The sequence below is a fragment of the Artibeus jamaicensis genome, unplaced genomic scaffold (assembly GCF_021234435.1).
Source record: "Artibeus jamaicensis isolate MK-2021 breed Jamaican fruit bat unplaced genomic scaffold, CSHL_Jam_final scaffold_584, whole genome shotgun sequence".
Lineage (NCBI taxonomy): Eukaryota > Metazoa > Chordata > Mammalia > Chiroptera > Phyllostomidae > Artibeus > Artibeus jamaicensis.
This window is the reverse complement of record NW_026522048.1, coordinates 9,594,211-9,618,377: the sequence shown is the minus strand read 5'-3', so window position 1 is coordinate 9,618,377 and position 24,167 is coordinate 9,594,211. Positions and strand designations below refer to the sequence as shown.

Below are 24,167 nucleotides of genomic sequence, written 5' to 3'. Positions count from 1 at the left end.
CAAGCACTTTGAAGGATGTATAGGTCTGGTCTGGGGCCTGTTAAAGAATCACCAGGCAGCAAGCAGAGCTTGCCTGAATGCCGCCACCTGTCTCCCCCACCCTCATCCACAGCCTGTGAGCAAGGAAAGCTTACCTGAGCTCTGCCTCTCCTGTCCTCCTGTCTTCCCCTGCCCCCATTCCACAGCTGGGTGAGGGAAGCTGGAAGCTCATCACCTCCTAAGCTCTCCCTGCCCCACCCCAACCCGCCTGTATTCCACGAAACTGGCCCGTGGTGCCAAAAAGGTTAGGGATCTCTGGTGTGTTTGAACACTTAAAATTTCTGAGCTTCAATATTTTCATATCTGTGATTATAATAGTATAAAAATAGTACCCAATTCATAAGGTGATGTGGATAAATACATAGGAAATACTTAGTTGAATGTCTGGCATACAGTAAGGGTTTTATGTTAGTCATAGTTTTTAAAATACATCACACTTCACACTTGAAACTAATAAGAATACTAGCATTTTGAATCTAACCGAAATGTAATAGTGTATTTACTTAAAGCCCTCAGAGACTTGAAATAAAAATTTAACCTTGGGCTCATCTCTTCGCACACCCATGCGGCCTCTCCGTGGTCTTCTTATTACTTTCGTGGTTCTGTAGTCAGACTGGCTGTCCACGAGGGAGCCGACTGAATAGCGCAATTCGGCCGACGTGTCCAGATGAGTCCTGGGAGAAGGAAAATATGAAGTGTAGCCACTCTTTAAAATTAAATTTACCTTCAAATCACCATCCACCTCTTAGCTGGCATTAAAACATTAGCCCTCAAGGAAATAAACTTCAAGACAGAAAACCAATGAATTATCATGACTCCCTGAGGCCTCCTAGGAAGCTGTGTCAGAAATTCCAGCCTCAGGTTCTTTCCTGAAGGTTTGGCACGTGTTCTCTTTGTGGAATATAAAAAGCCCTTCTGTTCATTAATTACTATTTTCAACTGTGGTAGTACAAGAAAACATTTTACCATGGACAACCAACGATCCAGAGGCTTAAATTCTGTCACTTCTATTGAGTTTGAACTGTTTAGTGGATATCCCAATATATCCTATTTGTTACTGTATTTGTTTGAAACATTCCTTATTAATCTAACAAAATAATGTGTAAAGTTTGGGAGTTCCAGAGTTTTCTGTTTTTTCAACATTCTATTTTTCAATTTAGAAAAATCGAGAAAGTGGTTAAAATCAGATGGACCCAAGTTTAATAAAGTTATTTTTAATAAAATAGAATATGCCAACAAAATAATTTTAAAATCCTCACCCGAGGATGTATTTATTGATTTTAGAGAGAGCTATGACTGGGGGAGAGAGAGATGTGAAAGAGCAACACCAATCAGTTGCCCCGTTCCTCTCCCCACCATGGTCCCCTGCAACCCAGGTGTGCGCCCTGACCAGGGATCGACCTGCAACTTTTGGGTGCACAAGGCAATGTTGCAACCAACTGAGCAACCCAGCCAGGGCCAAAATAATTTTTTAGCTTATAAGAAGGCATTGATTAAATAATTTAAGTCTTTTGACAAGCACATCTAATTTTGAAATCTACTTAGTAATGCAATAGTAGGAACATTCTGATTGGAAAATATTGTCACCATATTTTACAATAAGTGTGGTAATAAAGTACACTAAAAGTAAAGTGAGATAAAAGTTTTTCCAGGAACATTATTTATATAGAGATTTACAGCAAATTCAGTTTATTGCTACAGTAATAATGGTATCAGTTGGCAGCATGCTGTCCTAAAAATGATTTATTATCAGTAGCAAACATACTTAAAACTGTGTTTACTCTTGAATTTGGGGTTCCTGCTGATCTACTTTCTCACCCTTAGTTCCCTTTGTGAAAGAAGCATTTCCAAATATTTGGCCAGATTAAATGAAAGAGGTCAGGTGAGGTCAGTGTATACAACAGCAGAAGATACTGACCTAAGTGCTGCCGGTCCTAATTTTGCCAAATAGGACATTAAAGCAAATGAACTAAGGAATTGTCCCAGAGAGAGATGACAGTGATTGTTTTTTAGATCAGTGACCTTGACACTTAATCAGTCAAACTGATTTTTTTAAAAATGTTGATTAATCATATATAAAAACTAACCAACAAGGCCATGGTTGTAAATGGCACAAATCTTAAGTCTTTAACTATTAGGCAGAGGGTATACGTTTCAAGAAGACAAATATATTTTCATCTCCATTATATGTTCAAGGAGTTATTCCTAAGCATATATTAAGCACTTAAAAAATATCTGGTAAGATAATGAATTAATGAAATTGATTGTAATACATTCTAAACTATCTACCTCGGAACATTCTGTGTTCCTTTTGTCTATGGCTATTTAGGGTAATGTTTCTTTGAGCATCAGAGTAGATTTTCTAATATGACAACTTATCCTAGGAGTCGTGTTTTCCTGTTTAACACTCAACTCTAGGTAATTTATAGAAACATGAAGCAAAACATGGATTGGTCCGAATGACAACATGCTTAAAGATCTTCAGTGTCCTTAAAGGCCCTCCACAGTATTTTGGGCCCTTCCTACTTCCGAGTCCACTTCTAGTTACTCTGTATCTAGGCATGGAGCTACATTGACTTTCATCCTTCAATAACTCACTTTCTTTTACTTCTGAACCTTTAAAACAGTCTCTTCATACATTTACATGATTAGCATTCTTAAAGGCTCAGTTTGAAAGTCCCATTGTCATATATAATACTATGGTAGCTCCTCATATTCCTTCCATTAAAATAGTCCTCAAACTATTATTCCTCTATTTTCCATCTGGAACAAGTCCTCTTCATCACCATTGCCACTGTATCTCTAGTGCCATGTCTGGCAAGTAGAAAGTACTTAACTGATCTTGTAATAACAAAAGACCCAAGAGAACAGCAATTGTAGAAGAGCCCTCTGCTTATACTTCATCTACAAATATTACTGGTCACCTCTTTCCTTTTACTCAACTCTGTGAGCTAGCTCTTTAACAAGAGAAGTCAAAGGCTATATTTATGTACATTTGACATTGTAATCATTTTGGTTACAATTTCATGTAAAATATATGCAGAATTAGAATCTTGTTATGGAAATGGGTTTTCCAAGATCAAACAGCTAGTACTTATATGTCTGAAACCCAGGAACGTCAGTCTTATCACGCTCGGTGTAGTGTCGTTTCTACTACAGTCTGCTGCCGAGAAAATTGTCCTGTGTATAGTTCCATTATTGTGGATAAATGTCACACTGCTAGCTGGCCCACGATGACAACATGTCTAGAACTCTGCATTTCTAAGGCTGAAGGTCAAAATGACAACAAAAGGGACATTTGGTCCTATGAAAATATCTTTAATTTGTAACTTTAGTAAGTCTCACTCTATGTATTTAGAATCTCCTTGGATATTTTATCAGCTCTTTTTCTCCTCCCCCATCATCATCATCATCATCACCACCATATAAACACATGAAACTGAATTAATAATTTCAGTTCAGATATATGTGAGAATAAAAATTTGTTAAAAATCAGCATGATTTTCTAAGTTAAAGAACTACCTATTAAAATTTTTGGTAATGCCCTGGCTGGTGTGGCTCAGTGGGTTGAGTGATGGCCTGTGAACCAAAGGGTTGCTGGTACAATTCCCAGTCAGGGTACATGCCTCAGTTTTGGGCCAGGTCCCCAGTAGGGGGCACGCAAGAAGCAACTACACATTGATGTTTCTCTCCTCTTTCTCTCTCCCTTCCCTGCTCTTGAAAATTAAATAAATAATTTAAAAAGTAAAAAAAAAACTGGATGTATTTGTGCCTGCAGAAATCTGTTTTTATACTCAGCTGAAGAAAGAAATACTCAAAATACTGAATGTTTTATCAATACCTATACTGAAAAATATAAGATCCTTTAGAATTTTTTTATTTGGATCTTTTTCATTTGAATGTCTGAAAAATGCTTTACCAGATATTCATTCAACAATATTGTTTGAGAGCATACTACATGCCAGGATGTTTTTAAGGTGCTAAGATTATAGTAATTAACTAGACAAAAATTCTATCCCTTATGGAGCTATTATTCTACACATAAGCATAAGATCATGAAAAGTGAACTTCTAGAAATCTGTGGTGGCCAATAGTTTCAAATAGCTAATATCACTGCATTGCTTAATAAATACATGATCAAGTGAGTGAGTTTTCTAGGGTTTCCTATCACATTTGAATAAAAGGCTCTACACAAAAAAAATATGTGAATTACTGAAGTTCATCTAGAGAGAAAAACAATGGGCTCATTACTTCTTTCATTTAAGATGAGGTATTGAATCAAAGTAGATGAGTATGGCTAAATTTATTTAAGTTTCTAAACAAGTATAATTTATTTTTACCTCTTTATTTGCAATTACTTTACCAAAATAGCTAAATGCTCCTTGAATATGAATGTTCATAATCATTGAAATTTCTTTAGTAACAATAAGCATTGAAAACATTTTTGTATGTAGAGAAAAGGGCTCACATTTCTTGCTGGAATAAGATGTAATCTTATGCCTCATTCCATCTCTTCATTTAAGATTCTTATTACATATTTTATCTATATAATTAAATGCAGAATATGAAAGGTAGGGATTTCAATTTTTATTGTATATCTGCTGAAAGGATTTCTAAATTAGAGAATTATTTTTGAGTATAACTAAAAATATAAATAAAATAAACTAAATTGGTAAGAAGTCAAAATAAGGCAATGATGGTTAGCAATAGGAAGTACTTGTTTATTTTATTGTAGGAGATATTAATCATAAGGAAATTCATATTGATCACTGGTCAGTTGCAGATAAGCTTTTAATTTAATTACCTTGATATTGTGGGTTCAATTAAAGAGCCAGTTCTCATTTTCAATTGGTCAAGTTCAGATCTCAGCTTTTCAATTTCTTCTGCTAATCTTTCCTAAAAACCAAAGAAGTGTTACTCAGATAATATACAAATAACAATAATACCAAAACTCAACCATGATAAACCAAACCACCAATTTTGCTGGCTTTTTAAAAGCAAAAAATGGATGAATATGATTTTATTAAAGGTTATTGGTTATGACAGAAAAGCATGCCTTATTTTTCTCCTTGTAACGAATATGTGAACAGCAGAAATCAATTAAAATCTATCTATACTCCCTGGAATTTGGTAATCCTAAATTTTGCAAAAACATGAGAATAAAAAGATCATAACCAGCTATCTATACATCACTTAGAAATGTAGAGTAGTAATCATAGCCAGTTTAAAAAACAAAGAAAAGGCCTTATTTATGCAGGAAGTTAAGGATTTCTGTTATGGTATAAGGATTGAAAAATACATGGGTGAAGGAGAAAGAAGATTGAATTAAAAGGATGAGGGAAAAATCATCATCTCATATGAATTAAAACTATTATTTTGATATTGCTACAATTGTTTGTATGACTAAAACTTTCTCAGATTGGGCACTGTCAATTTCAGCCTATAAATTTATGAAGATAAATTAAGTCTTGAGCATTTAAAGACTATAATTATAAAGATAATTATAGTCTTTAAATGCTCATGGGAGCACTTAATTTTGTTTTCATAATTATAATTTTTATAATATCATAAAGTTTTCAGTACATCTTTCTGGATTTTCCATTGCTGTTTTTTGCTCTCCAGGTAGCCTATGCTTGGCACTTTACTTGTCTCATACTTCTTTACTCCCTACACTTCTTTTGTGTGTCAATATGGCCTTTGCAATACTTCTCTTATCTGCCCTTTTTTATTCTTGCTACAACCATCCTACTCTACATCCATTTTTCCTCTTTCCCAAATTATTTTACCAGCTTCCACAGAGGTGATGCACTATTCAAAATTTTCTACACATATTCTTCACTTAGATGTATCATTTTAAAAAATGTATAATTAGATGAGTCCTTTGCTTAAAAATACTCAAGTTTTTATTGTAGTTATTAATTCATTCATTTGTTATTTTCACAAATATTGATTAAGCACCTCTTGTGTGCTAGATACATAAAACAGTAATAAACTAACAAATTTCCTGTTCTTATGTAACTTACAATTTGGTAGAAAACATGATAAACAAATGCTGTCTTAAAGATATTGGTAGGAAGGAGACAACAGGAGAATCATGGAAAGGCTCTTGAATAAAGTAATATCTGAGTAAAGGTGGAAGAGAAAGAGGAAGTTACAAAAACTAAGATATCTAGGAAAAGGCGTGGCAGATAGAAGGAACAGCAGGTGCAAATGCCCCTGAGTGGGAGTATGTTCAGTGAGCTAGAGAACAAATAGTCCAGCGAGCCTGGATTGGAGAAGTTAACAACAAAGTCAGATAAGGGATGGATTTACAAAAATACGATTGCAGGGTTGAAGAAGGATAGTTCTGAAAGTCCTTGTAAACCATTTTAAAGCCTTTGGCTTTTGCTCTGAGTAAGACAGGAAGTGGCTAGAGGATTTTTGAGTTGAGACGTGGCATGACTATTCTGGTGGCTATAAAACGAACTGTTGAATGGGATTGGGGAGAAGGAAAAAATAAAATTATCAGTGTTCTTCCAAAAGATAGGCAAGAGAATTACAGCTTGGACAATGATGGTGTTAGGAAGATGATGGCTAGGATTTGGTCATATTTTAGAGATATAACCAACAGAATTTGTGGTTGGAGTGAATATGGAGTATGTAATAAAAGAGGCATTAAGAACAACTCCAAAGCTTTCAACCTGGGTAACTAAGAGAAAGAAGTGGTGATTTACTGAGAAGACTACTGTTGGTGGTATTTTGGATGGATTGACTTGTTAAGTCTGAGATGCCTATGTGTCCAAACAGAGATAGGACCCTGGTTCTTGAATACATGAACTCCCTCAGGGTAGAGAGCCCCGTAGGAGATCTAAATTTGGAAGTGCTCAATTTATACATGTTATTTAAGACCATGAGACCAGATGAATTCACTACAGACTAAATATAGAGAAGAAACACAAGGACAGGCCCCAAAACTTCAAATTATAGAGATTAAGATGATCAAGAGAAACACTGACAGAAGAGGTTGAGGATACAGAGGATTTTGCTGATGGATAATGCATATAGACAAGTGAGTGGAAATTTGAGAAGTTATAGGAAATGTTGTTATATTAGGAAATGCATTATTCTGTATGAGATGATATCCACAAATGAAGCATGACCTGAGACTTGCTTCCTCTGGCAACTGACATGCACGAGAATGTGAAGTGTGGAATGATTAGTACTGCTGGTTGCTTAGGCAGATTGTTGATGCTGCAAGGCTTGGGTAGGTAGGTGGTGGGGGAGTGGGTTCTGGGGATCTTGCCAGGAATGCACAGAATTTTGGATAACATAACATTGCATAACAGGATCAAATCCAAAATTCACAATCTGGTCAAAACCTAGTTCTTTACATACATGCCAGTCTCAAGCAAACTTCTCGTGATGTAACAAGTCAACCATCTATATTTTCTCTGTGCTGTTGCATATGCTCTGTCCTATGTCCCAAGCTTCTATATTGAAGAACACATCTATCTGCCTTCAAGAGCCTGAAGAAGTAGCCTCTCCTCCATGTAGACATCCTGGGCTACTTCAAAGAGAGTTTGAAATAGGCACCCTATCATATTTTTCTAGTAGATTTCCCTTTTGAGAAATTTTGGTACACACTTACTGTGGGACCAAATAGTTACATTTGAAATTAACATCATAATATATAGCATTCAATAGGGTTGAAGGTATAATTGTTCACTCTTATCTTCATTTTCTTATCATCTCAAATACCTTTCATATGCCACACTTTTCCCTTCCTTCCTTCCTTTCTCTTTTCCTTCACACTCTCTCTCCCTCTCTTTCCCTTCTCTCTATTTTTCCATCATTTGTTCAACACATTTATAGGTCACTTCATAAGTTAGTAGTTTTAAATGATTGCATTTGCCTATACCAAACAAAATGAAATGAAAACGAAATTGTTAAAAATCATTTTACAAGCTAATAAAGGAAGACAAATATATTAGCAACCACGGCTTTTAACATTTCATAATGTGGTCTCAATTTGCCTCTTCTACCACATATTCTACAACAGGAGTAACTGATTCCAGCCAAACCATTATGCTCATTAATATTTAAGTTATCAAACTCACTTCTCAGACTCTTCCCCAACCAAGTAGCTGCAATCATGCTACATGTACTGTATTTGAAAGGCTTGTAACATGGTCCTACCTTTTCTTAAAGTTTTAGTCAATTCCCAACACCCTGATGACTTCTTTATAGCAGTAACACATGGTGATCTCTCCTACCTGTAGTTCTCATTGTTTCACTCATTTGATGCTTGATTGGCATTTGCTAATTTGTAACTCATTGCTTTGTCAAAAGTGTGCTGTTTCTCTTCAACTAGATTGTTCAGCTACTTTGCAAGTAGGATTAGGTTTGAAAATATATAACTTAACAATTTTTATGCATAATAGGTATTTAATACATTTTTGTTAAAAGGATATCTCAAACTAGACACAAATTTGTGTATGCATTTTAAATTTCATTTATATAAAGCACAAAGAAGTCAAAACCATTTTTTTCTGTAAGAAGTCAAACTAGAGATTGCCCTTTAGTGCAAGAGTGTTGCATAAGTTAACAGAAGTGGGGATCCCAGAGTGTTGATTTTTAGTGTGTTCCATCACAGTTTGATGAAAATGTGGTGAAAGTCTGATAAAAAAATTTATCAGGCTTTCCCTGTATATGTACAGTTTTGTAGGTATAATATAAAAAAAAAAGACATCTTAAAATTATTTCTCATGATATTTATTTTACAAAACATTCCCAATATAAAATTTAAAAAATGGGCAAAGTGTAAGTTTTCATGATACCTTATCATGTAAAGATTCTTCCAGATTTTTTCTGAAAGTTTCTGATTCTTGAATTAAGACATTCTGCAAAAGAGGACAAAACAGAAATAATTAATAAATTAAACAGAAAATAAGAAAATATGGACATTATTATTTTATCCCTCCAGATCTTAACTGATTTCTTCCTTGATGCATCTATGTATTGGTTTGATAGAAACCATGCTTCAGTGGAATCTGGAAACGTGACACTTTAACATTTTGAGAAATACATAATTTAAATATTTTGTTATTTTGTAACATTTGAGTTGACGAATGGCCTCAATATTATCTTTACATTTCTATTTGCCTTCTCTTGGCCTAAAGCTATGAATAATTAGGCTACTTTCAAATAAGAAAGAGTGAGTTACAAGCTTAATATTAGCCAGATATATTATTGATAAAGAATTCAGATGAACTAATTACTATTATCCAATACAAAAAGAAATAGTAAGATTATGTTTTTTAAACATTTAATTACTGGACTTATATTTCAAATACAGAATTAGCAATTTCTATGCTAATTAAGTTTTTAGAGAAATAAAAATGAAATTTTATCAATTAAAAAAAACTAATGTTACACATCATGACATAGGAAAATAAGTTGCAACATAGATATTTTTAAAGACCTTTACCATAAAAATATTATTGTTGTAAAAGATTTATAATTTTCTCATAGTACTATGAAGCATAATTTTGAAACAATACATTGTTTTCAAGTTTACAAAGTAAAGTTGAACTAAGATTATAGTAATTGGCATAATGGCTGTGAATTTAGAGTTGAATGGAAAGTAGTCAAGCCTTATGATGTCTTAATGGGTAAATTAATCAAAATATTTCTAACATTTTATCAAAACATTTTTCCTATGTTGGTTTATTGGATGAGGCAGGGGAAAATGTCTAACTTAAGTAGTGACTGGTATTCAATCTAAACTTCCAAAATGATTTGTACACCTAGGTTTTAGACTTCTCTTTATTTATAAACTATAATGGTCAAACAGCTCACAGAACTTGCTAGTTTGGTAGCTGCCAGCTCTCAATGATATGTATGTAATTATGAATAAAATAGCAGACTGTGCAGAAACACTTTTTAAAAAAAACAATACAGCTAAAAATATTGCATGCCTAAATTCTACAGTGGAATTCACATCACTGGTGATATAAACTCAATCAGATTTTGGATTTTAGATCAGTAATAGATCCAGTTCCTTGAAACATTTGGACAGTTCAAAACAAGCCTCTAAGTACACCCCAACATAATTATTTTTGTCTTATCACTTTTCTTTTTTGAATACCACACCAAAGATAAATGAAATATTTTTATTACAAAAACACAGCATATTTTAATACACTTGCCTCATATGATCATGTTGATATGCAAGATTTATAGACTATGAAGAATATTTATTTAAAATGGATCTCATACATTTTTACAAAAACTGTTCATTCACCTCAAGGAATATCAGTCATATGTTTGCTATTAAGGAAAGCCAGTGACTCATTTGACCAATATAATGATTACAGCAGGTACACAACAAATGTGTAAGAACACCACTGTTCATGGGCCCCTTCTGCTGTTTTACCTTCTCTTCCAGAGCGGCCATTCTTTCCTTTAAGTGCAACTGTAAGCGCTCATTGGATTCAGTCAGAAGTCTGTCCACAGTGTCGGATAGCCTTTTGTTGTGCTCCTCATTCATTTTCTCTCTTTGCCTAGCCTGAAGTTCAAGAATAACAATAAATAAATTTGACATAATTTAAAAAATATCTGGGTTTGTTTTTATACTTTTTCTAGTTTGAAAATTGAATTTACTTTTATGTTTTATTTTGATTAAATTGTTAGAATTTTTTTCTTTAAAATGCACAGGGCATACTCATATCATTTTATAAATATAATCCATAATCAAGAAAGATGTCCATTTCTTACATGTATAATATAAATTTGTAAACAGATCATTGAGGGGGGTTCTTAATGTACGTACTCTCTGAAGTTCTTGATTTTTCTCTTCAAGTTGACCTTCTAGATGTCTCATACGTTCTTCAATGTTTCCATGTCTCTCTTCAGCCTGTTAAGAAATATGAAGAATGTACCTGACATGTAAGATTTGATGAATACTTTTCCTCTAAATAAATTGAAATAAAATGTAAAGCAAGCTACTACCAACTGCAAATGTAATTTTCAAAAAAGAAACTTTATTTAAACAGGCAGCTGAACAGCATTGCTTGAAATGTGTCAGCTACAAAGGCCTGTTACATCCAAGCATCAGCAAAACATCGGAGTTATTTATGAGCAATGAAGTCAGCCAAATGTAACATGCAGACTGTGCATGGTTTGAAAACAAACCTGCCATTGTCCAATCTTAAGCTCCTGAAGCACTGAACTGCACGGATGGTCGATTATCAATAAATAAAAGTAACATAATTTTTATAAAAGAAAATAAAAACTTAGATGGATTCTATTTAGCAATAGAAAGTAAAGTCCAGTAGGACTACCTTCCTACGTATGGAGATCATTTCTTGTAGTTTAGCTTCCATAACATATTGATAATCATCAGATGAGGTAGAAGAGGTTGGATCAGACTAACGAGTCAAGGAAAAGGAGAGGGACAAAATTGAAAAATCAGAACTAAAGACACTGACGCTGAACAGAACACAGCACAGAATGCTTAAAAGAAAAGTGTGACAGCAAATTTAATACTTCAATAGACAAAATCTCATGTGGAAAAAGTTACACCGATATCTGGTGAACATGATGCAGTTGATGGTTATAATCGAAAAACAATGATATGTTCAAATAAAAAGCTACCATCCTAAGGTATGGAAGGTTAGTGATGGCGGGCAATGAAAGACCACTACAGAATTAATTAAAGCAACTCTGAAAGAGTCATGTAATAATTGGAATTATGAGAAACCAAACACTAGAATATGTCTCTGATAGGTTGTTAAAAGGTTTGTATTTTGGTTTGCTTGTTTGTTCATCATATTACCTAAAAATAATGGAAACAATGTTGAAGAATATACTAATGCAATGACTCAGGTGAAATAAATTTGGAATAAAATTTATTATAAACTCAACTCTGTAGAAATCAGAGGAAAAGCTAAGCCGCAGGGTTAATTATTAGTAGTATCATCTAATTCAAGCAGGATTCAGTTTCCTCAGCAACAGCAGCAAACACAAAATGACTTTTTGGCTTTGAACACACATTGTGGCTCTAGTTCTAGAACCTTAGCACCTATTCTCAGATATTGTCTGAATCTGAACTTTTAAGTGAATATTATTAAAAGTCTTCAAATTATTAAAGTGATAATAATGCTGTGAGAAATTATCTGTGGACTGTCCTGAAAGATACTAGTGACTACTCCAAAATTGTTTCTGCATTGATGTGTTGTTGTGGAAACAAAACAGTGCCCTGAAGTGTACAGGTAGCATCTTGCCTTAGTGAGCTAGTTTCTCCAGTGCCAAGGTTAGTTACATGTCTCAGGGATGGCTGTCAGGTTACCACAGATGCAGACTGTTTAACACATGTGACATTGCTGATAGCGGAACCACATTAGTATGTTATACGTAAGTTACATGTAAAGTTACAGAAACATTTTCATCATCATTACAAGTAACATTATAATTATAACATCAAAAGTATCCTATGTCAGGACTACAGAATTTAACTCCAGAGCATATTCTATTATTACATTTCATATGTTTATAAGTTTATGCTAAAACAGTGAAACTTTTCTATGCAAATATAGAACTATATTTAAATACATCACGCAGTACCTGAAAAGAAATGGTAACCTATTAATGTATTGGTTCATATATATTTGTACTATTTTATGCAAGAAATTTCATTTGAATCTATGAAATAACACTTAATATTTGACTGGTGTGCTAATGCAAGTTATAGTTCAACATTTACTGTTTTTAATTTTTCTTCTGATATTCTCATATCATAAATAGGGAAAATAAAGAAATAATAATAAAATTATCTCCTCAAATTTTCAAGTATAAAAAACATGAAAAGCTATCATTGTCGCCAAATGCCATAAAATGGTTTTATAATAGCATTTGAAACTTAGAATTAAATTAAGAATACAGTAGGTGGGTCGAGCTGTTGTTGATATTACATAATCTAAATTCATAGTTATCTGTAATCTCTCAAAAGTATAATTTAACAGTGGTATGCAAATTAATTAGGTGACTGATTCAAGGTAGTCAAGACATAACTGTTTCAGTTTCTAAAATTGTATCTCCAAAAATGCAAGTAACATCCAGTAAATCTTTCAAGGTACTTAAAACTTCTACCTGCTTCCATGTTAACTACTCAAAAGACACCAAAATATTGTGGAAATTCATGTCAGAGAATGAGCAAGAATTCAATCATGTTTAAATTACTATGTTATTGCTGAGCTTTTTATTCATGCTAAAAATAAATAAAATACCTTATGAAATTTAAGATGAATCATGTCTTTGCTGAGGGAATATGAATTTTAATTAAAGAAGTAAACATGATAAATTATAAGATTGGGAACCCCAAATTTTTATTAATTAATTGTATATATACCTGCAAAAGCTATAGTTTTTGTTTTATCCATAGTCACACTTCTGATTTTCTAAAACTAATGAGGTTTACCTACCTATCTACATGAACGCACACACACATACACGAAGAAAAAGAGATAGTCTTAACCAAAGAATAGATTCAGACATCACTTCTAAAAACACTGGGATCAACTGTCTACCACCATCAGTTTATGATCACTTTATCCTTGTAAAGAATGCAGTGTAAGCAACTGCTAAAAACAAGAGGTCACACAAGTACAACCTGCTATTTTTTATACTCCTTCGTGGGACATAGGGTTTATCTTGTGCTCACTCTTTAATGTAACACACAATTCCAAGTGAGCTACAGTTTTGGAAAAAAATTGCATAGGCAGAAATACCTTTGAAAAGAGTGCGGAGGTATTTGGAAATGGGCAAGAAACTAAAGAGAGAATAGCCAAAGAAAAGAAAACATAAGCAGGTGACAATAAAAATTATATATGCATGTATGTATGTATATATATATTTATATTTATTTGGTATATACATACATACCAAATAAAATGTCTTAGGGATCGCTAAGAATGCTATTCAAAATATAGGAGAGAGGAAACTTGGTTAGAAATAGGCAGAAATCTTTTAACTTTTTTTAATAGTCAAAAATATTAAGTAGAAAAAGACAATGATGATCAATAATGAGATATTAAAATTACTTGAAATTCAAAAAATAAATAAATAAAGCAGATCTGGAGGCATTCCCTAAAGGATGAGCAGAGGGCAAAAATATATATATATGATTATTGCAGCCATAAAACTTGGGAGAACAAATGAAAGAGTGATCTTCAAATGTTATAAAAATGGTACAGGCAGAGGGAGGGTTGACATCTAAGCACTGGAGGACTGCGTACAATGACTTACACACAGCATTCTTTTGAAAACTGCATGTCTGAGATGCTGTCATGGATATACAGCCAGACAGAAAAGAAATCGGTAAGAATGAGAAGCAGAATAAATTCTAGCATTTAAAAAGCTTTTTTAAAAGAAAAAAATTCTACTGAAAAATGAAGAAATCAAAGGGTCCAGATGAAGTACATTTCAGCAATATACTATTAGGTATATTACGTATATTAGGAGTAAACTGAGGAAATTATTTTGGGTACACAAGTGAAGATATGTATCACAATAAGAGCCTCAGAGGATAAAACAAAAGGCAAAAAAGCCCAGACAGCTATCAAGTTTTTAAAAAAAAAAAAGTTCTGAATTGTAGGGGACTGGTTTGTTTTGATCTGACAAATGTGACTCAGCTCTGTATGGAAAACCTACAGAAGCCAAGTGGTGGGCAGGAGCCAGACCTTCAAATCGAGTTTTCCTGTAGGAATCAGTCCTAGAAAATGCATACAGACTGTTATGGCTTGCTCTTGCTAAAACTCCCTCACCCTGGTCTAAAGCAACAGATGTATATTGTCTATCTTCAAGGCAATTCCCAAAGCCTGTGTGAATTTTCACAAAGACAGAGCTAATCAGCTCATTGCCATTCCCCTCTGTGTGTTATTTTCATTTCCTTAATTGTACCTAAAATGTAGACAATAATATTCTATATCTATGTAAAATGTAGACAATAATATTCTATTATCTGATAATAAAAGATTTATTATCAGATAATAAATCTTTCTCTGATGTAAGACCCCAGGAAAACAATAAAAGCCTGTCTAGGCAAGGGTTGGGGTGCTCCCCTCTTGAGGGAGTGGCCGAGGCACCTTAGACACTCTCCCCTTGAGAGAGTAGTCGTGCCTGTTCCCTTTTTCCCCACAGGGTTGTTGTCACCTGTACATGGATTCTCGTCATCAGCTACAACAGGTGGACTCTGCTGGACAGGGTCTACCACACTAAATTAAGAATTCTCATGAATGTTAAAGCCTCATAAGTAAAGTATGACATTTTAAATTATGTTTTCTTCTCAGTCTATCAGAGGTTAATTTGGGCCAATTCTTTGCAGAAGTTTAAACCATGTTTCTCTGGAAAAGATTCTAAACTTTCCCGTATTTTACTCAGTATAATATTGATGATTATTTTACACTAAAATTTTACAAAAGTTATTTTTTACTATTTAGCCACCTAACTCCCCCTAAAATAATTCAATTCAGTAAAATAACTATAAAAGCTTTTATGTTCCTCAGATAAAAAGACTAAATGTACATATCTTAATCCATACTGTAGTAATTTAAAATATCTTCAAAAGAAAAAATAGAATATTATTAACAATGTTTCTCTTTGTGGGATGACACCCACCCAACTGAGCCACACCAGTTGGGTCTAAAATTATACATTTATTTTTATCTTAGCAATTAGACATTCTTGGAATTGCTGGAGGGGTTTAGTGAATGATCTGTGACTACAGAAGAATTGAGTTCATAACAACACTCTAATCAGACTGATGTTTATTCAGCTAGTTACTCCTATACTCTATAGATAACCAACCATTCCAATATTTTCTAACCTGGAAGTACATTGTCAAATGTTTGCCTTTTTACTACCTGATTAACTTCCCTATCTTAACTAACAGGCATCAGTCTACTCTTCTTGTTCTTCAATTAACTACTTTTTCAGGAATGCAAGTATGTATGCCTACTTTTATACTGTCAAATTTGTAATTTACAGTTCATATATCTTTCTCATCCACTTACTGCAGTGGAGTGGAAAACTTAGCTCTTAGTAACAATTGTGTGCTTTGAATTAATATTAAAAGTGAAACATGCTGCCAGTAACAAAATCTGAACTTTTATTCTAGTGACACGCACACACACTTTGAAGTAATGCCATTTCCACTTGAGTGTTAAAGGTAATAACAGTTTTTTAAACACTGTAATGGTTGCAAAACCTAAAATATGTAGATAATTGCAGAATATAATGGCTGTATCATGACAGATACTATTGAGCATTTTTCACACTATGGATTTTAACTGACTCACAAGAAATTACATCTACTAAAATAACTTTCTGACTTTTTAATGGCTATAGACTTTAGACTTCTACAAATCTAACTTTCAACTTCTAAAATTTTTTCCTACTATAATCAGAAAGGAATCAACTCTTTATGATATTTCATACATTGCTAATACCAATTTATGTTAAGCCTATTAGATTACTATCTTCATGTATATACATATTAAATATTATTATGTGTTTATATTAAATAATTACTCTTGTATATAAATACTACCATGGAAAATTAGTAAAAGGACTAAAAGGACATGGAATTTTGTTTGTTTTTGTTAATGTTTAAATAGGCAAGGGAATCATATACTCATATATGAATCATTCATGTCAGAATAAATAAGATATGTACAATATGAAAAATTCACCTAAATAAGAAACCAATTAATAAAGATGAAATAAACAATGTTCATAGAGCCTAAAGAAAATCTTCATAGAATCCATTTTGATTACTAGTCATTTCCATGAACGCATCTGGGCTGACCAACTGTTTTGTGGCCGTACCTTTGTCAGGGCTGCAATTCTCTGCGCCAGCTCAGCCTCTACTTCGGGTAAGGTCTCAGCTTTTCTCATCGTCTGCTGCAACTTTTGCTCAGCGAGCTCAAGACGCTCTTGTAACTGTCTGTTCTTCTCTTCCATCTGAAATAGGGATGGAAAGGAGACACTTAAAGAGTCACAGTTAGGACAGCAAACACCAGGCACTAGGAGATTTGGACTTCAGCCATGATCCTAGACTTAAAATCAGCTACCACACCTACCATGCAAAAAGATGACTGTCCTCGTGTTTTTAGATATCATTTATCCACATGCCTTAATACAATCCGGCACATTAAAAAGAGAAGAGATCTTACCAATGGCAGCAAAAAGAAAATTAGTTAATAGTGAATATATATTTGGACAAATGGAATACCACTTAGTACTAACACTTCAGATATACCATGAGAGCAAAATATTGAAAATCACAGTGTTAGCAGGAGAGGAAGAGATAATGAATCATGATGGTTAAGAGGTAAGGCTCTAGAGATGGAGTTGGCAGACTTTTTCTGTGAAGGGCCAAGTAATAAATATTTTAGACTTTGTATATCATACAGTTTCTATTCTGACAATTTGATTCTACTGTTGTAGCAGTAGACAATAATTAAATAAATGGGCATGACTATGTTTCAATAAAACTTTATTTGTAAAACAGAGCCATAGTTTTGATACATGGGCCACAGCTCGCCCACTCCTGCTCTGGAGTGGAATAGACTTAGGCTTCTACTGTAGACCCTGGCAAGTGCCAATTTTGTGGTCTTGGGAAAGTGTTTATGTCCCTGAACCTTACTGTTCTTAGGATATCGAAGGTGCTTAACTCACAGGTGGTGGTTAGATTGAAATGAGGTAATATATGTAAACTGTTCAGCATCATTTCTGGTTTGTGTTTAGATCCAAAGTAAATATTAGTCATTAGTTTTATTATTATGAAAACAAATTTCTAAATTACATACTGAAAAGCATATCTGTTTAGTTCACCTCACTCTAAATTTTAGAGAATGAGATTGACTGTCAAGAAATAACATATTTTATTCACTTCAGACTTTGTGAGAATGGAGAGAACACACACATGAACCAGAACAAAACCAACATAGAGATACCGAACCTGCCGTAGGATGGCCTCTTTATTTGCTAACTCATTTTCTAGTTTATCATTCATGTCGTGTATGGAGGTAGATTCTCTCTGAGCACTGAGGTAACGCTTCTCAAGGGTTGTGATCCTTTCTTCCATATCTTCTTTCTGTGCCATGGCCTACAATTAAAATAACAAAAATTTTCAACTCAGATTCTCAGATAGCTTGATGTATTATCTTTATCTTTAAATAAAATAGTAATATATAAAAAACATTGCTTTCTTGAGGTATCTGTCAATTATTTATTTTCATGGAAGAAATGTAAGATTTCCCAATTCATGTGAGTTTTCCCAATTCATCTGTCGGAATTATCTCTACATCTTGGATTAACCAAAGACTATCTTTCTCTGAGAATGCATCAGAGTATATTCGAAACCACCTACCTTAGAGTTTGCATTCTTAGAAAAGATGGGGCAGATAAACTAGTTCATTACACAGTAGAGGTAAGTACAATTTTAGGTAGAGTTACATGTCATAAAATTGGTGAAGTGGTAGATACAGTATAAAACTGCAAAGCAAACTTCAAATAAGGATTTTCATCTTCATAAATAAGAAGAGTAACTCAATAGTTTAAAAAGGAGGCAAAAAAAAGGTAAAATTGAATCTTATGCATAAATAAATTGACCTTTTGACTTTGGAACTTAATCATTTCTCTTGTTACACATATTCCAAATAGAGAAAATTTAAACTACTAAATGAACACAAAACTCTGTCAAAAAAAAGTTAAGTGTTGGTGCAAATGCAGTAAAAGTGTTGCATTGATAATATTTAAAACTATCTAATTCATAAATAATTTGGAGATAATTTTGTCCTCCTAAAAGATTACATGGGAATTTATTAGTAGGTATATAACCTACCTTTTAAGGTGATGTTGGCAAAAGTCAGCTGCAGAAGTGAGCCTCAGTGGGCTTGGTGTGGTACCCTGACAGTGTGGGGAGCTGCTTTGCATAAACAGCCTGAAATCAAGGGATGTTGGTGGTTTCCACAGGTCACTATCCAGATCCTTTGATTAGATTCCTAATCTCTCTGTTATCTCCTCCAGAATCCAGGGCCAATCCTGTCACACCCACCAGTAGACAAATTTTCTTCTAATATTCCAAAAGAAATAGAAGATCCGAAACAGAGAGTCCTTCAACTTCCCAATCTCCCTCACCACCATGTGGGAATTATTTTATAACAGGTATCCCCTTTTCTCAAAGTTGAATAACTATCTGTGATCTCAGTTTTATGCTTTTTCTTCTTTAGGGAACTTGATTATTCTTTTCTCCTGGATTTCCCAGGAGACAGTAGAGGCAAATCCCTCAAAAATGAAAACAGGCTTACAAAGAGGCTGGTATAGAGCAGAGAGAAAAGGCAGAGGAAAAGGGATTATTTGGAGAAAATAAAAATATGAATGATAAATGATCTGTTTCACCATTGACCATAATTTGAAATTATGAAATTATGCCAAGCTATCAGAGTTGGTGAGATTTTCCAGAGGGTTCAAGATTAATAAGCAAGTTAATATATCATAATTAATAAAATGCTGGAAAGCAGAAAGCTGTATAACAAAAGGAAATACTATCATAGGAAACTCCTACTTGGATCAGTTTTGGAGATTATTTGCATAATCGTACTAATGGTAACAATGTGATTCTGAGATAATTATAGTGAAAGGATGGGAAGAGATAGTAAGGGAGAGAATATGAGACCAAAAATTTCCATATAATATGATCCAAATACATGGATTAAACTTAAATAATAGAGAAAACACAAGAAATAATGGTTAAAAAGATTAAAATTAAGACTCTCAGGAAAAGAGATGGAGGTAGGTGGAGGTATTTATGTGTGCGCATATTTGTGTGTGTATGCATTTGTGTGTGTTTTAGTTAAATATTATTTGACTTAAGTCATTAATATATCATAACAAAATTGAATATAAGTAATATATCTACCTTACAACTCGACATGTAGTCCTTAGTCACCCTGTCTATCCACAAGTCAGCTCTTCTTGGACCACTTGGCTATGGAATGACAGCCGGCACTCTCCACAGAAATTCAGGGTCATTCTCGGAAATTTCTTCACGCTAACTCTCACTTCATAACCCAACCGGTCATCTTCCTCTCGGTCTTTTTTCCTGCTTACTGATTCTCTATCTTACTTACCAAAAGACCATTCTAAATGTCAATCTGATCATATTGCATCTTGGCTTAATGTGCTCCTCTGCATTTTTGATATAAAATCTGAGCTACAAAACCTAGAAAAGAAGTAGCTGTTTAACCTGATACTTCTTTATTTCTATGTACTGGAATGAATCATGTCCTCTCCTCTCGAGTTCTACCTAGGATATATAAATTTGGCTTTATTTGCAAAGAAGTTTCTGCAGAAGTAATCAAGTTAAGATGATGTCATACAGGATTACTGTGGGCCTTAAATCCAAGGACTAGTATTCTTATAAGGAGACGGAGACCTGGGGACACAGAGATACACAGAGGAAGGGCGAGGTGAAGAGGGAGACAGGGATTGTAGTTATACTGTTATGAGCTAAGAACACAAGGGAATCCCAGTAACCACAAGAAGCTAGAAGTGGCAAACAAAGGTTCTTTACTAGAGTCTTCAGAGGAAATACCGCCCTATTGGCATCCTGATTTTGAACTTATAGCCTCCAAAACTACAAGAGAATAAATTACTGTTGTTTTAAGCCCCCTAGTTTATGGTAATTATTAGTTACAACAGCCCCAGTAAACTAATATACTCTGTGACTTCATTCCCATCCGGAATGCATTTTTGTTGTCTTCTTTGTCTAGCTTAATCTTGCTGACCTTCAAAGCCCAATTAAAGATTACTTGCTTAATTACTTTATTATTAAGTTCAAATGTATAAAATCTTATTAACTGATCAATTTGGCAGTAAAACATTCATATTAATATATTTTTCACATTAGGTACCCAGCACTAGATTTTAGCCATCCCCCAAAATAATTTCTATTCAAAAAGCTCTTATTTTACAGTTTGACTTTTTCTATTTAATATTAATTTTTAGTATAATAATGGTAGAGTATTTATCTTAGAGGATCTCTTCAGAATGCATATAATTGTTAATATTGCATTTTTAATATCTTTTTCATATAGAACCCTGAATATTTTGTCAATTAAAATAATTTTTAAAAATGTCTTGCTTTTTAGAGAGAGAGCAATGAGAGAGACAGAAATAAGGATTTGTTCCACTTGTTTATGCTCCATTGGTTGATTTCTGACTGTGCTCTGACTGGGGATCAGACCCACAACCTTGCCATATCAGCGTGATGTTCTAAGCAGCCAAGCTATCTAGCCAGGACATATTTTGCCAATTTCTTAGCTCAAAGAGAAGTCTGAATCTAGCCTGCGTATATAAGATTCTTGGTAAATTATAATAGCAATAAATTCAGTTAAAGGCATACGTAGTCTTCTTCAGAACATGAATCCTGAAGTAGTACATACTCGCTCCAAACCTAGTTTTTCATACATATTATCTGTTGTTATGTAAATGCTACAATGTTAACAACACCCCTTTTCTTTGTATGAGATATTGTTACCACATAACATTGTTGAGGTATGTTTGTAACAGTGTTTAAATGTTTCGCATTATATTTCATGCAGAAAACTCACTCAATAAATCACATCTACCTTTTATTATTAATTAATATTATGCCTACAATTAGTTGATATGACTCTATGCCATACATTAAACACAGGAGTCATTGTAGGTGACTTTGGTACTGCATTTTCAAGTCAGTGATTCATGCGGGAGATTCAATTTTTAACTACAGGCTGTGTTGACAAAAATAAATTTTGAATTTACAAGTTGAAAAAATATCTTTTCCCTATGTGTCACTTGGAATTTCTAAAAATGGATGCTATTTTAGTCCCTGAAAATTGCTGTTTAAAAAGGGGAAAACAGAGGAGTGATTCAATTATCTCTTGACCTGACATTTATGTATAAACTGAATTTTATTATATCAAATAAATATAACTATAGAGCTGGCACAGTGAAGATATAACTCTATGTTTCAATAATAGAAAAGACAAGTTCATTTAACCAATTAACAATCTTCTAAGGAGCTTTTAATAGGAAGTTGGAAAGATTAATTGGTTGTATTCATAAAACAAACTTAATTTAAATAACTCATAGGATATTCTAACTATTTGCATATCTACATATTTACTGAAATATTATTTCCAAAACGTGATTAGTAGCCTTCTCGATAAGAAGTGGAGAGCTAAACTTCTGTCATGGAGCTGTCTATGTTTACTATTTTTTCTGGGGGTTTTTTTGTTTATTTTTCTTTTTTACTTTTGAAAACTAAGGCTTTAACACATAACTTTCCTACATTGTTGCATGTTAGTAGCTTTCTAGATTTGTTCTTCTTTAAAAAAGATTTTATTTAATTTTAGAGAGAGGGGAAGGGAGGGAGAAAGAGAGGGAGAGAAACCTCAATGTGAGGCTGCCTCTCGCACACCCCGAACTGAGGACCTGGCCCGCAACCCAGGCACTGACTGGGAATCAAATCAGCGACCCTTTGGTTCGCAGGCCAGTGCTCAGTCCACCGAGCCACACCAGCCAGAGCTCTGGATTTGTCCTGAACATTTTCTGTTTAAATATTGCAAGACAAACAGGTTTTAGTTGAACCCTCTGACTGTACTTTTGTATCAAACACCTGAAGATATCCAGCAATAGCTGCTCTTAAAAACGCCTTCCCAACACTAAGGATGGAGCTCGTCTACGTCTTCTAACAGGTATGCTGTGTCTAGACTCCATCCAGCCTCCTTCCTCTAGAAGGCCACAATCACTTTATGGAGCAACTAAAACGAAACTTCATATGAAAATAAATTTTGGACAGATTTATTTATTGACAAAGAATAATTTCAAAACTATCATTTAAAACCCTTAATGAAACATACTTACATAATTTATTTTAGGTATAATTATATTCATTCTTTTAGAATAATTAAATTATATTTATTTTATATTATATGTGACAGTGTTCTCACATATAAAGTACAATACATATCGATTTTTAGTTATATGGTTAGTTTTTCCTATTTTATGATTTTTCTTAATTCAATAAATATTTATTGCTTATTTATTATATAAATCATATATTTTCTTGCTACAAGGGTAGCAAGAAAAATCATGTTAATTTTTTTCTACTAAAATACTTGCAATCTAGCAGATTTTGTGTGACCACAGCCCATTATTATTCAGGAAAACAAAAGCTAAGTTTAGGGCTTTGAATGCGAGTAAATGATACCTTTTTTAAGTATGTGATTTTTATATCTTCTTATTTATTGGGAAAAGTGACCAAAAGATTGATTATATTACTGCTACATTTTTTGTGACAGTTTCTATCACTTAAGTAATGACTGTATCTCTCTGATTTGGGAAGCTTCTCAGTGTGGAAAAAGTACAGGTTTCCAAGCCAGGCCTGTCCTGCATTTTTCTAGTACTGGGGCCTGAGGGCATGGGAAGGGCTGTGCATAGGCCTTGGACAGGTCACTTCACTTCACTAAGCCTTAGATTCGTCTCCTGAGAAAAATGAGGGTAATGACAAGAATCTTCTCTATTGAACAGTTGTAAGGAGTTAGAGAAATTAGATATAGTAAACCTAGAATATTTTTCATGGTTGGTATTCAAGACATTCTTAGCAGCAAACCAGGAGCTTATGGCTTGTGTCTTGAAACTTTTTGAAAATATTTTATTTGACCTTCACTGTGTCCTTAACACACACACACACACACACACACACACACACACACACACACACGCACACATGATGCTACCAGAAAGACAGGCAGAGTATAGGATGTCTGCCCTGGTTGAATGAACTTGATCACTTTTCTCTATTCCACACTGGGCATTTCACTCATTTATACTGCCTGCCTGACTCTGAAAGCATTGGTGTTTGCAACCTCCTTTCAAAGGTGAGTGATGAGAGATATTCTTTTCTTATGAGACTCTTCTAAAGTACAAATACATAGAAGTTATAGTGCTGATAAGAGTAGTTATTATATTTTAAAAGAATTCGTGTGAAGGCCGAACACCTTCTGCCAGTACGAGGGATTCCCAGTAACAGAACACCAGGT

The 24,167-nt window shown here is 33.8% G+C and overlaps 1 protein-coding gene across 1 annotated transcript in view; it reads right to left on the bottom strand.

Moving 5' to 3' along the window:
* The window catches only part of PPFIA2 (PTPRF interacting protein alpha 2), a 467,265-nt gene that overhangs the window by 88,894 nt on the left and 354,204 nt on the right, over positions 1-24,167 (bottom strand). Inside the window, exons 9-15 of the mRNA XM_053658775.1 lie at positions 18,038-18,184; positions 16,903-17,037; positions 10,850-10,933; positions 10,454-10,585; positions 8,856-8,918; positions 4,844-4,935; positions 578-713 (exon numbers count right to left, since the gene is read on the bottom strand). Coding sequence (XP_053514750.1) covers positions 578-713; positions 4,844-4,935; positions 8,856-8,918; positions 10,454-10,585; positions 10,850-10,933; positions 16,903-17,037; positions 18,038-18,184 — 789 coding nt within the window. The remainder of the gene's footprint in view (positions 1-577; positions 714-4,843; positions 4,936-8,855; positions 8,919-10,453; positions 10,586-10,849; positions 10,934-16,902; positions 17,038-18,037; positions 18,185-24,167) is intronic.